The 13,712-nt window shown below is 40.0% G+C and overlaps 2 protein-coding genes across 2 annotated transcripts in view; one reads left to right on the forward strand and one right to left on the reverse strand.

Annotated features, from left to right (window-relative positions):
* The window catches only part of KCTD9 (potassium channel tetramerization domain containing 9), a 64,601-nt gene extending 52,186 nt beyond the window's left edge, over positions 1-12,415 (reverse strand). The window contains exons 1-2 of the mRNA XM_003132815.6: positions 12,144-12,415; positions 323-444 (exon numbers count right to left, since the gene is read on the reverse strand). Of these exons, the coding sequence (XP_003132863.3) occupies positions 323-444; positions 12,144-12,191 (170 nt within the window). The 5' untranslated portion in view covers positions 12,192-12,415. The remainder of the gene's footprint in view (positions 1-322; positions 445-12,143) is intronic.
* The window catches only part of CDCA2 (cell division cycle associated 2), a 53,541-nt gene continuing 52,320 nt past the window's right edge, over positions 12,492-13,712 (forward strand). The window contains 1 exon segment of the mRNA XM_003132816.4: positions 12,492-13,405. The gene's annotated coding sequence lies outside the window, so the exon portion shown is untranslated.

Below are 13,712 nucleotides of genomic sequence, written 5' to 3' on the forward strand. Positions count from 1 at the left end.
GCAATAGCATTTCAAATTAAAGAGATCAGTTAGATTTCTAGTATTAAAAATGTATGTCTTATTATAATGTAAAGAGATTCCTCATAGAAATATATGAACCCTGTAGAAAGATATGAGTATACTGGAACGTACTCAGGGTTTTCTAACTCATCAATGAACTCTAAGTCCAAATTACTTAAATTCCAAAGAGCAAAGTGTAGACAATCATTTGCCAAAATCCTGTATTCTGAACAGTGTTATTAAACTACTGCTTAAGGGAAACAGCATAGTACTAAGAAGCTGAGGGCACACTGTAGACAGCTCATAAAAAGGTGAAGGTTACCTGATCAAAGCAATATCATCAATCAGTCCACCTTTTCCATTATACACACTGGTGGCTTTTATGCCGAGTTTATTGCTGGCCACAGAAAGCAAATCAGATAAAGTTCCATACACCGCGACCACCTGTAAACACACCAGATTAATTTAAACAACTTATACAATTTTGTTACAAATTATAAACCACCACACTCTAAACAGGTCTAAAAAAAAAAAATCAGATCGTCATATAAGATTTTGAGAGATTTTAACAGCATCCTTTTCTTTGTGACTCAAATATTTACTTAATGCCTAATTTATCCATAGAACTAGAGAAATTTGTCTGACTGAAATCAACCGATAATCTTGTGTTAAAGTACTTGAGTTGTAAGAGACCCACACTTTTAAGAGACTTGCACTTGAATTTAGATTCTGACCTTTTATAGCAATCAGCTTAAGATGATTTAACCTCTTTATACTCCCGTGGCTTTCACGAGAAATGAAGACAATAGTTGCATGTGTATCAGAAGGTTGTCATAAGGATGAAATGAGTTAAGGCCTGACAAGAGCTTAGCAAGTCTTTACGAGGTTGGTTTTACATTACTCCTTTTTTATTTTTTATTTTTTTGTCTTTTTGCCATTTTCTTGGGCCGCTCCCATGGCATATGGAGGCTCCCAGGCTAGGGGTCCAATCAGAGCTGTAGCCACCAGCCTACACCACAGCCACAGCCACACGGGCTCCGAGCCGAGACTGCGACCTACACCACAGCTCAAGGCAATGGCGGATTCTTAACCCACTGAGCAAGGCCAGGGATAGAACCCGCAACCTCATGGTTCCTAGTCGGATTCATTAACCACTGAGCCACGATGGGAACTTTGACATTACTCCTTTTTTAAAGGAATGGTTTGTTTTTAAAACAGAAACATTTTACTGTTTATTATAACATTTACTACATCAAGTACCATATGAAGTTAACAACTTCCAACCTTACCGAACTTCAATAACTATTTAAGCCAGATTTTGACTAACATTCTAAAACAACATAGAGCTGGGTTACAATGAATTGCTTTGTCCTGCTTTAAATCAGGCAGTCTGGTACTTGTGTAATACACGCGCAACTGGTCAGGTAGGGGGCTGAGACTCTACATGGAGTGAAGTTTTTGCTCCAGTTAGAAATGTAACTAAGGGTTCCTAGTGGCTTTGCTGTATAGTTGTATCAGTATCAGGATCTTTCAAAGTTGTGAATAAAAAGTAGCTTAGAAGCTGAACTCGAAGCCCGAGCAACCAGTTGAGTTCCCACAGGATACGGGATAAAGGGGCCGCATAAAATGTGAACCAGGGCTGGTCCTTTGTTCACCCAAGACTGGAGTAAAACAGGCACTAAATTTTTTGTTAAGTAAATGAAGTTAATAGTAGAGTGTGGAGGAAGTTTGTTTGCCAGAATAAGAGTGTGCGATCTTTCAATAGCAGGATACAGAGACTCCAACTCTTTTCTCTTGGATCATAACCTCTGAGAAGTGTTGCAAGCTGGGGCATTTTGGGGAAGGGCTGTAGGCAAGCACAGTTTAAAGGGAACTAGGTGGATTGTTAAGAATAATATACATCACAACATCCAAGACATGGAAACAACCTAAATGTCTATCAACAGGTGGATTAAGAAGGTGTGGTAGAGACGGCCAAAAAGCACATGAAAAGATGCTCAACATCGTTATTAGAGAAATGCAAATCAAAACTACAACGAGGTATCACCTCACTGGATGAATTGCCATTTTGAAAAGTCTACAAACAATAAACGCTGGAGAGGTTGTGGGGAAAAGGGAACCTTGGTTCCACTGTTGACGGGAACGTAAGCTGGTACAACCCCTGTGGAGAATAGCATGGAGGTTCTGTAAAAAACTAAATATAGGACTACAACGTGATGCAGCAATCCCACTCCTGGGCCTCTATCCAGAGAAAACCATAATTTGAAAGAACACACGCACCCCAGTGTTCACTGTTGACACTATTTACAATAGCCAAGACATGGAAGCAATCTAAATGTCCATACATAGAGGAATGGATGAAGAAGATGTGGTACATATACACAATGGAATATTACTCAGCTGAGGAAAAGAATGAAATAATGCCATCTGCAGCAACAAGGATGGACCTAGAAATTATCATACTAAGTAAGACAGAGAAAGGGGCAAACATCATATAAGGTCACTAATATGTGGAATCTAATAAAAATTATACAAAAGAACTTACAAAACAGAAACAGACTCGAATATTTTTTCTTGTTTTTTTTTTTTTTTTTTTTTTTTTTTTTTTTGCCATTTCTAGGGCCGCTCCAGCGGCATATGGAGGTTCCCAGGCTAGGGGTTGAATCGGAGCTGTAGCAACTCGCCTACGCCAGAGCCAAAGCAACGCGGGATCCGAGCTGCGTCTGCAACCTACACCACAGCTCACGGCAACGCCGGGTCCTTAACCCACTGAGCAAGGCCAGGGATCGAACCTGCAACCTCATGGTTCCTAGTCTGATTCATTAACCACTGCGCCATGACGGGAACTCCTTCTTTTTTTTCTTTCTTTTTTTTTTTCAGACTCGAATATTTTGAAACCAAATTCATGGTTACCAAAAAAAAAAAAAAAACATGGGCAGGGGGACGGATAACTTAGGGGGTTGGGATTTACATATACACACTAGTGTATATAAAATAGATAGGTAACAAGGACATATCAGTATAGCACAGGGTAAAATATTCAATACTGTGTATCACCTACATGGGAAAAGAATCTGAAAAGGAATGGATATGTGTATAACTGATTTACTTTGTTGTACACCTGAAATGAACACAATTTTGTAGAACAACTATACTCCAATAAAATTTATTAAAACAAAAAGATGTGGTACATATATACAATGGACTACTACTCAGCTATAAAAAAGAACAAAATAATGCCATTTGTAGCAACATGGATGCATAACTATAATCATATTAAATGAAGTCAGAAGAGAAAAATACCATATCACTTATATGTAGAATCTAAAATATGGCACAAATGAACCTATTGACAGAACAGAAAGAGACTCACATACTTAGAGAACAGACTTGTAGTTGCCAAGCGGAAGGGAGGAGGGAGAAGGATGGTCTGGGAGTTTGGCATTAGTAGGTGCAAATGAACATATTTAGAATGGATAAACAACGAGGTCTTACTATATAGGACAGGGAACTATGTCCAATCTCTTGGGACAGACTATGATGGAAAATAATATAAGAAAAGGAATGTGTGTGTGTGTGTATATATATATATATATATATATATATATATGTATGAACAGGTCACTTTGCTGTACAGCAGAAATTGGTACAAGACTGTAAATCAACTATATTTTAATTAAAAAAAAAGAAAAAAAATGCACAGCCCAAGTTGAATGGATTAAAAAAATGTGGTATATCCATACAATGGAATATTATTCAGCTCTAAAATGGAATAAAATTCTGAAAATTCTACAACAAAGATGAATCCTGAAAATATTATGCTAAGTGAGATAAGCCAGACATATAAAAGGACAAATATCATGTGATTCTACCTATATGAGGTACTTAGAACAGGCAAATTCATAGAGATAGGTTCCTGGTGGGGGGGCGGGTACAGGGAAAACAATTTCTGTTTGGGATGATGAAAAACTTTTGGAAATAAATGGTGGTGAGGTTATACAACTGTGAATGTACTTAATTCCAATGAAATGAAATGTACACTTAAAAAAGGCTAAAATGGTAACTTTTAGGTCATATATATTGCACCATGATAAGAAAACAAGGCAAAGCATTTGGCATAGTGTCTTACAGCAGACATGTCACAAGTGACTGTTGCCTGCAGAAAATATGTCCCCCATATTTCCTATCATTTTTCACCTCTTTAACAGAGCCTGGAATTCTAACTATTATTGCAGATACAAGTTCCTGGGAGAAAGTGTGCAAGGCATTATTTATAGCAAACCTGGTTGTGCTCAGGCAGAGGGCCTGAAAAGAGAAAACAGAGAAAAGAATGAACCCAAAAGGCCAAGAGACTGACCAAAGCAAGTGCAAAACAATTTTTACAGTCTGGAAACTGGAGGGGAGGGTAAGGAAACCCTCCTTTCCAACATCAGCATTCTTGTCATAGTTGCTATTACACAAAGAATCTCCTAAATGTTTCTCTTTTATGTGTTTCTTGTACATCTTCATAAGGTTTTATTTTGCCCGACAGTATCCCTCTTTGCCTTACCATCAACTTTCTCTCCATTTCTTTTCACTTCTCTCCCTCAATTGGACATACAATAAAATGGATGGAAATTTAAAGATTCTCTCTATACTATATGCTCTTGAATTTAAGTATTAGATCATAACATTTGATATGACATTTTTCAAAAATACATCAAATTAAATTGTTTTCTACTCCCATATGATTGACTTGACTTTTCCTGTAGGTCAGCTGTTTCCTAATGAAAATAAAGGCCACCTGCCAGGTTCCAACGCTGCACTACCCAATGTGGAAGCCACTCTCTCCAAAAGGCTACTGAATAATTCGTTAAAGTGAATTAAAAGTTAAAAGTCAGTTCGTCAGTTACACTAGCCATATTTCAAGTGCTCAAGGGCCACAATAGCTAATTATTACCATATTGAACAATGCAGATGCGGAATATTCTCTTCATCAAAGAAAGTTCTATTGGGCACTGCTGTTTCAAACAGCAGAAGAAAATGAAGAAACAACTATTTTAATTATTAAGCCTGACCATATTATAGCAACCCACAATAACAAACAGAGCCCAACTCAAAACCTGTTGTTTTCTCTGGAAGGTTGAGTACCCACACATCACACAGTTTGGCAATTTCAGGGCACTCAAAGAATAACAGGTTCTTTGCACGCTGCAAAACTACTACGGAGCATATTCTTGATATAAATTGGTTTCATCTTTACTATCACTTAAATAAGCCCCAACATAGTATTGAACACCATTTCATCAAATTAAAAAAAATTTATTCAAGAATAATTGATTTACAGTGCTGTGTCATGAAATATTTTCTAACCTAACTTTCTATTTAGATCGTAGTTTTAATACAAAATTTTTAATTTGTAAAAAGTTGCTATTCATTCTGTGATATAGGTAACAAATCCTTGTAATGCTTACAGACAGCACTAAAAACGTATATCCCTTTACTACCCAACTCCCCTACATCCAGCCAATTTAAAAAGCAGGATCCACTCCAATGTCACAAGAGTTGGTTTATTGGTCTTTAATAAATGTTTCTTGAATGTTAGATGAAATTTTCATTACCGTCAAAGTGTTGAACAAGGACACACCCTTTTTGTGTGTGAGTCAGTCTTTCCTCTGACATAAAGTTAAAAAAAGTATACAGTAGAAATGCAATTCTAAAGTGATCATGAAGTTCATCTAACTATGGAAAGTGGCTACCTTTGGATAGTAGAATTAAGGTTCACTTATCTTGTGAATTTCTTTATTTGTTCTCCAGATTTGCCACAATGAACCTGTATTATTCATGCAGTAAGGAGAAAAAGTTATAACTTAATGTCTTCATAAATCTAGATACTAGACTTACAAATAATTATTTTTAGCAATTGACAAGTAATTTGGTAATTAATAATTTTCTTGAAATTGTATAACCAAAGGCCCATCATTTGAGAAAGCAGCACTGAAATTATTGCAAAGAATCTTATGGTACTGCAAATTTGAAAATGTCCCTTAAGTTGGGTCAACATACTTGGTTTTCATTTGAAAGGCATTTTTGGCATTTGTTTTCAACAAGATCACTTTAGCTGATTCTCTTAGGCATACTAACTCAAAAAAAATGCAATTATCCTGCAGACAATACTCAAAATCTTTTATATAAACTAATGAGAATATCAGATTTTAAAATGTGATACACATGGAAAAGATGTGAGAATGTGTCCAACAGACTGGCACAGGTATTTTTTATTATATATCAGCTCCAGGGTGGGAGGGAGCAGCAATGGAAATCTTATATATCACAGATATGAGTTCTTTTATTTACTAAGCTTACTGTAGTCCTCAGAGAGGCCAAGCATTTACAAAATGACCATGCTTACAATGGTTATTTGCCTCATGTGTGTTGTATGTCCTAGGGTGGACTTGAGGTTTCCATGTCATTCTAATTACCCATTTTAATAACCTAGGTACTATACTTGGAAACTTTCAATGGGGTAAATTGAGAAGCACGTCTATTAAAGTTTATGGCCTCTATATTACACTACTATTTTTTTCTTTTTAGATCCACACCTGCGGCATATGGAGGTTCCCAGGCTAGGGGATCAATCGGAGCTACAGGTGCTGGCCTACACCACAGCCACACCAGATCCAAGACGTGTCTGTGACCTACACCACAGCTCAAGGCAACGCTGGATCCTTAACCCACTGAGCAAGGCCAGGGATCGAACCTGCCTCCTCATGGATGGTTCTTTAACTGCTGAGCCACTACAGAAACTTCCAGTTTAAAGAAGTTTTAATTTGCTTTTAAACACTGTGTTCAAGTAGTAACCTATGTTATTCAAATTTAAAAAGTAAAGCCTGTATATGTATTTAAAACATTTTTCTATGCCTACAATATCTATATATAATACAAAATCCATAACTACCTATTGGATTTATGCAGGTCTAGTTACCCAACCAATCCACTTGAGCACAATAACTAAATGTACAAGCGATTTTCTCTACCTACACTTTCAGTTTAATACATTTTAAAAATTAAAATTTCCTAAAAAGATGACACTGGCAAGACAAATGTTAAAATATTCAAAAATTTAAAAGTCTGACAACAGCCAAGTGTTAAAAGGATATGGATCGATGAGAAGGTTTACGTAACACTGGTAGAATATAAATTACTGCAATGACTTTCAAAAACAATTTGCTTTTTTTTTCTTTTTTTTTGGCCATGCCTGCCACATGTTAAGCTCCTGGGCCAGGGATGGAACCCACGCTGCAGTTGCAGCCTGTGCCACCAGGGAACATCCCAATTTGGCATTATTTAAAAAAATTAAACTTTCACATACCCTAACACCCAATAATTACAACTTAAATATATATTTGAGCAGAGGTTCTCAAAAGTGTGGTTCCTAGACCAGCAGCCTTAGGATCACCTGGAAGTAGGTCAGAACCTCAAATTCCTAGCCTCACCCCAGACCTAGTGAATCTAAACCTATAGGGGTGGGGGTCCTTCAATAGTTGTGCAATTCCTCCAGGCGTCTGCAATGCGTGCTAAAGTTTGTGAACCACTGCCCTAGAAAGGTGTTTGCACATGTGCACCAGGATACACAGGAATATTCATGGCAGCACTGTCAATTTTATAGCAAAGATTTAAAAAAAAGAAAACCTGTCCATGGACAGGAGAAGGGATAAATTGTAATGGTATTTTTATATGTATAATTATTATAAAAAAGTGAAAATGACTAAACTATCACTATGTGGGACATTATGGATGAAATCTTAGAAATATTATATTGAATGAAAAACTCAAGTCCAAAAAGACTATATACAATGATACCAATTCAGGATATGTTGTGTCCCAAAGCTGACAAGACAAAAAAATATATAGTTTGGTTATACACACATACATGACAAAGCTATTTATTGAAAAAGAAAAAAAAAAAAGGGTGGGAAAGAGAAGTACAAAATTCATAAAATTGGCTGCCTTTATGGGAGATGCAGGGGGACAGGAAAGCAGACAAGCACCTTAAGATTTGGTAATGTGCTATTTTTGGGGTTGTATGGTAGGTTTATTGATATTTGTTACATTATAGTCCTCTTTTTGGGCAGTTAATAATCTTGCTTGTATTCTTTTATATGTATCAAATATATTTTTAAAACATTTAAACTTGAAGAGCAAAGTTCTTTGTCCGTGTGTGTGTGTCCGTCCACACCTGTAGCATGTGCAACTTCCTAGGCCAGAGATCAAACCCATGCCACAGCACTGACAATGATAGAAGCTTTAACTGCTAGGCCACCAGGCAACTTTACAAGGTTCTTTTTAATGTTCAGATTTTAAGAGGCAAAGCTTTACATGGATTTTCACCGTTCTTCAACGGAATACAGTGAATTCAAATCTGGGTACTTAATACCAACAATATATTTGTGACCTAATAACATCAAAGCCAGAAGACAGCTAAGTCCTGGACCAAGACCATAAACATCAGTACAGAATTAAGATCTATTTCATATCCTGCTGTAGCTGCACTACCTGGCATGGTTCCTCATACAAAGACGGCTCTCAATAAGTGCTGACCTAATGAATCAATGAGGTATACAAAAGGCCTACAACTGGCACATTACTGATTACACTAAAATTAAAAAAAAAAAAAAAAAAAAAAAAGCAACTTATGTCCACAATGCACAGAAACTGAATTGCCATTGGGTTGCTCAGAAGCCACTCACTACATGCAGAGAGAAATCTGAGTTCTCATTTCAAATTCCTCGATGCCAACTATTAGAGAGAACACTAATAAGAGAACGATATGAATTCTGAGGCATATGGAGAAAGGATGAAAGGTTCAAATCTGACTCTTTTAGAGTAACTTAAAAGACTCCCCTTTTTTTTTTAGAAATATGGTCTTCATTATATTTTTGACTATGTACCCCATCAGTAAAGCGTTTTGGGGTATGTGCTCAAACATTTGCATATTTACTTATTTATAAACTATCACTGCCAGGAAAAATATGATTTCCCAAATGATAAGAAGACTTTTACTGACTTAAGATTCAGCCAACAAGTAAAAATCCCTTAAAATTTTATCATTAAATTTACTGAACTTCTGCCACATTCAAGACTATCTTTAAACATTAAAAAATGAAAAAAAAATCTAAAATTGTCTTTGTGTGCTGGAAAATATTTTAAAATGACTTGCTCATTGGAATGACTTCATCCTATCATTGGCTGATATTTCGAAGAACCATATACACTTAGGGAGCAATTTATTATTCATAGCAGTTATTAAATAGGACTTCAAATAGTCTTCTTTAAAATTTGGCCCTTTTTGCCCTCTTATCACATCCAGAGATCCACTGTTTTTAAAAAATCTGATAGTTTATATTAGGAGAAGTGGCAGCCCTGCACTTTCTTGTGGCTTGCGTTTGCAAAATTAATACTGTGTTCAATCAGCATCTAAGTCTTTGAAGGAATCTTGTAAAGTCACCTGGCATTTTGGTGAGGACTAACTTAGTTAAAACTGGATAATACAAATCTTAACCTGGCCCATGTAAGCCTCAACACATCACAACATGCCAAAGGGAACCAACCAGTGAAGAAGTAACCATTAACTCTTTTCACATGTGAATGCATTCCCTTCTCTCAGAAGACTTGGGCCCAGCTGACATAGTGATTACACATCAAAAGCAGGTGTGTCTTTCCAGATTGAAAAAAATCCGGTCTTAGCATTAATTTGCATTTTTAAGTAAAAAATACAGGTAAGGCATATGTTATTTCTTCTTAAACTCTCCTAGAACTTCTTGCACACCCCCTGTGGTGGACCATCTCACCCCAGAAAGCAGTTTTAGAAAATGCACAGCTCGCTCTTCAACATGAAAACATTCACCAGTTACACTTATGTTTACTCAGGATATGGAAAAGTCATGGGAGCATATGATGTAGCCCTCAGGGTGACTTTGTGCCTCCCCAAACCCAGGCTTCACAACCGGCCCGGCAACCACTGAACAAGCTTTAAAGGAGAAAAACTTATTTGGAAAAAAAACCAAAAAAAAAAAAACCACCCAAAAACAGGCATTACTCTTATGCCCAGGAAACAAACACAGAAGCTAGGCAAATAAGGAGATAATGAAAGTGACACAGATATTCCAACTGGTGGATAGGAAATCAAACTCTATCGCTGTAGTGTGTCGTTTCAGCTTCATGAAAATCATGTCACCACCATGCCAATCTTGGCTAAATACAGTTCCTTTATTTATATAAAAAGCAGGCTGTTATGTTTTATTCTGCTTTCTTTTGTCAAATAAGAGTAATTATACTACTACTTTCTTAATCAGCTTAAGGGATCAGAGGAGAAACACTGATAACTTTGGCGCAGAATATGCTTTCCAGTTAAGTAGTAAGGATTATGGTCAGACTTATTTTTAATACCGAATCATACTGGTATTCTCCAGTGGGGTTTGCATGATCTTTGTAACAAATATATTAAATTATTTGAGGATTTTTTTTTTGCCCAGTCTTCCAAGATTCTCAGACAAAATGTTTTTAAAGCAAATAAAATTTAAATCCAAAAAACTAACCTAGTCAAAACTAGAGAGCTTTCCAAAACAAACAAACAAACAAAAAAAAACCTTATTAAAAATATGGCAAGACCAAGCCAGCTGATTTTTGACAAGAACAAAATTCAGTAGCTTCAGAAGAGATTTAGAGAATAGCTAAATATTTAGGACAGGGTCCAAACATCTTGTCTTTCATGGAATAACAGAGGAGAGATGTTGAATAAAAGGGTCAGAGGTCTATTTTTGAGAACAAATTACAAGTGTGACTTTAGAGATATTAAATCTTTCTTCTAGTAACAATACATATTTTAGATTACGAGTGGTAGTTATCAACAGACAAAATAGGTACCGACAAAGTTAATAATGGTCAGAAATAACATGAACCTGTGAAACCTATTTAAGGTAGCATTTATGAAAATGCAGGATCCTGAATTTATGCCAGTTGTTTTCATATGAGTATCAAACCTCTAAGACCAGAAGAACGCAAAACTGTAGCCAACAAACTAGGGTGTGGTTCAGATTTTTAGAGCACATTTACTCAAGCTTGAAGAGTAGTTGAAAAGCCCTTTATTTTTTTTTTCTTCACCTTGGCACAATGACAACATTTAAAAATTTATGTTCCCTAAATATGCAGGAAACAAAGCATTCTCGCAAATAAGACAGTGAGGGCAATCTACCTTCACCTCGGACGCTAAGGCTTAGTTATTTCTAAACGTCATTTAGCCACACCATAAATGTCTGCCTTGAACAGTCAAATTTTCCAAAGAAGCCGAGCAACTTTCATGGGTGGGGCAAGAGGCTGAGAAGGAACAGGATTCATTTTGGCTAGCTCCAGCGCTGCACAAATATTTAGCACCACACCCTCAACAAAGGCCTAACACAGCAAAGAGTAATGTCAAATCAACCCATTTTGGTCTATTGTCCCAGTCCTCTAAGGAAATGAAATTAGGTGGATTAATAAAGCGAGTACAGAAGTTTGGCGGCGGCGGAGCTGGGGTTCCTAAAAGAGGGGCGGGTTGGGGGGACCATCAGGAAAATGTCACTAATTTTCAATCCTTCTATTCGATCTGGGATTTACTTATCCACCGATAAAAAAGAGTTTAATTCTTTTCACCTGATTAATGTCCCATGCCTTAGTTGTTACCACCACTTTCTGGAGCAGACCATTACTCAGCACGAAGGTGGGAACCAGCGTTTTCGGGAGCCAGGGGTGGGGGGCAGCGGGGTATCGGGGGAGATGGGAAGAGGAATAGAAGTCTCCAGCGCTCAGGTGACAGCGGTCCTCTGTTCTCCAGGACCCCCACCTGGACTTAGGAACCATTAAGCACAAGCTGACCTGCGCTGGTCCCCATATCAGCTGGGGCGTCCAAGGGCAGACTCAGGCTAGGGATCCCCGAGGTTGAGAGGAGGCCGCGGGGACCCGACGCACACCTTCTCCAGGACACCCCCCAACCCCGGAGCACGCCCACCTCCCCGCTCCCAGCCCCTCTCCCCAACTTCAGCCCTCTGCCCTGCGAGCCCGCTCCGCACTCTGCTGCCCTCGCCCCCCGCAGACGGGCCCGCCTCGCCTCCTCCCGACCCCCTTACCTTTCCATTCTTGGGGCTGCCGTTAAGGAACAGGGTCACCCGCCTCATCGCGCTGCCCCCACTGGGTCCTGAGTGAGTCGCCACCCTCCCACCTGGCTCTCCTCCCACCTTTTTCTTCTCCCGCCCTTCCCCTCCCGCCACCCACTCGGACTCTCCTCCCTTCGCCACCTTCCTTCCCTTACAGACGCACACACACACAGGCACGCACTCTCCGTCCCACACCCCAAGGTTGGCCGGTCCTCCTTCCCACCCCGCCCCTGGGCTCCTCAGTCAGCCTGGGGCCCTTCCCCCACCTCTCCCAAACTGACTCTAAGCTTCGCCAATCATCCGGCCGCGCCGGCCAGAACTCAGCCAATCGTCGCGCTGCACTGGGCGGGCTCTTACTAACCCAACCCAGGTGGAAGGAGGGAACAGAGACTGCTGTCTAGCCTACGGAGAAGGGTTATCGGCCAATCAGAGCTGAACCAGGAGCCAAGCGGCGGCTCAAAGCGTTACTGAGCAGGCGCAAAGCCAAGACCAGGTAGAGCTCATCTGCATACAGAGGCGGAGGTTGATGGAAGGAGGCGGAGCGCTGAAAGCGAGCCACACCAGTCAGCGCCTTCCTATTGTAACCCCTCCCACTCTGTCAGCGCACACAGGAAACGGCTGCCGTCGAGACTGGCTGATTGGGTAAGAGCAGCCGACTGTTCTGTCAGGATTGGCCCAATGATTCTTTTCGAAGTTTGCAGCATCCAATCGGAAGAGCGGGAACTAAGCTACAAGCCATAACCGAAGGCTTCCTCCGCGAGACTCTCAAGAAAGTAGTCTCCACGGACGGAGGTCAATCGCTGGTTTCCCTGGTCACTGTGTCACTGCAGCTAGCGGTGATGTCCCTCCGAGCTCACGAAGCCACACCTGTTCCTGGGACGGCGAGGTGAAGACCTGGGAGCCTTCGGGGTGAGCGTGCACACGTGCGGATGGCGGCGGCGTAGAGATTCGCAGAGCAACGCCGGGACGACGAGGAGGCGGGGCTGGCGATTTGAATCGGGCGGCGGGCCGCGGCCGGGTGGAGGGGAGGGTTCAGGTTTACGCCGGCTCTGGGGATCCGAGCGTCGGCGGCGGGGGACGAGGTAGCCTCCTCGCTGCTGGTTTGGCGGCCGACAGTTGCTTTCTCGAGCGAACCCTTCAGGACCAAAGAGCCGAAGTCTAGAGCGCACGACACTCATCGGTGGAGCGCTCAAAATAAACCCGACCGGAGGAGAGCGGAGCTGCGGGCGCGAAAGGTAGGCGAGTGGCCTGGGTGGGATTTCAGGGACGGTGCTACCGCAGAGATGTTTTTTTTTGGCATGTTTCTCAGAGGTGTGTTCTTCTGGATCACCCCTTTGCTTTTTAAAGTGCAGATTTCCCGGGCCCAGCCAGATCTTCTGAATTAGAATTTTTGAGAATCTGCAAAGCTGCATTTCTAATAGGGTGCCCAGTTCAATTCTGATGTTCGCTAAGGTTTAAAAGCCTTGCTTTATAGTATGAGATCCGCTTTGTTTCCCACATTTCGCTTTAATTTAAGCTCCAAAAGTTGTCTCTTGTCATCTG

Source organism: Sus scrofa, chromosome 14 (assembly GCF_000003025.6).
Source record: "Sus scrofa isolate TJ Tabasco breed Duroc chromosome 14, Sscrofa11.1, whole genome shotgun sequence".
In the NCBI taxonomy this organism is placed as follows: Eukaryota; Metazoa; Chordata; class Mammalia; order Artiodactyla; family Suidae; genus Sus; species Sus scrofa.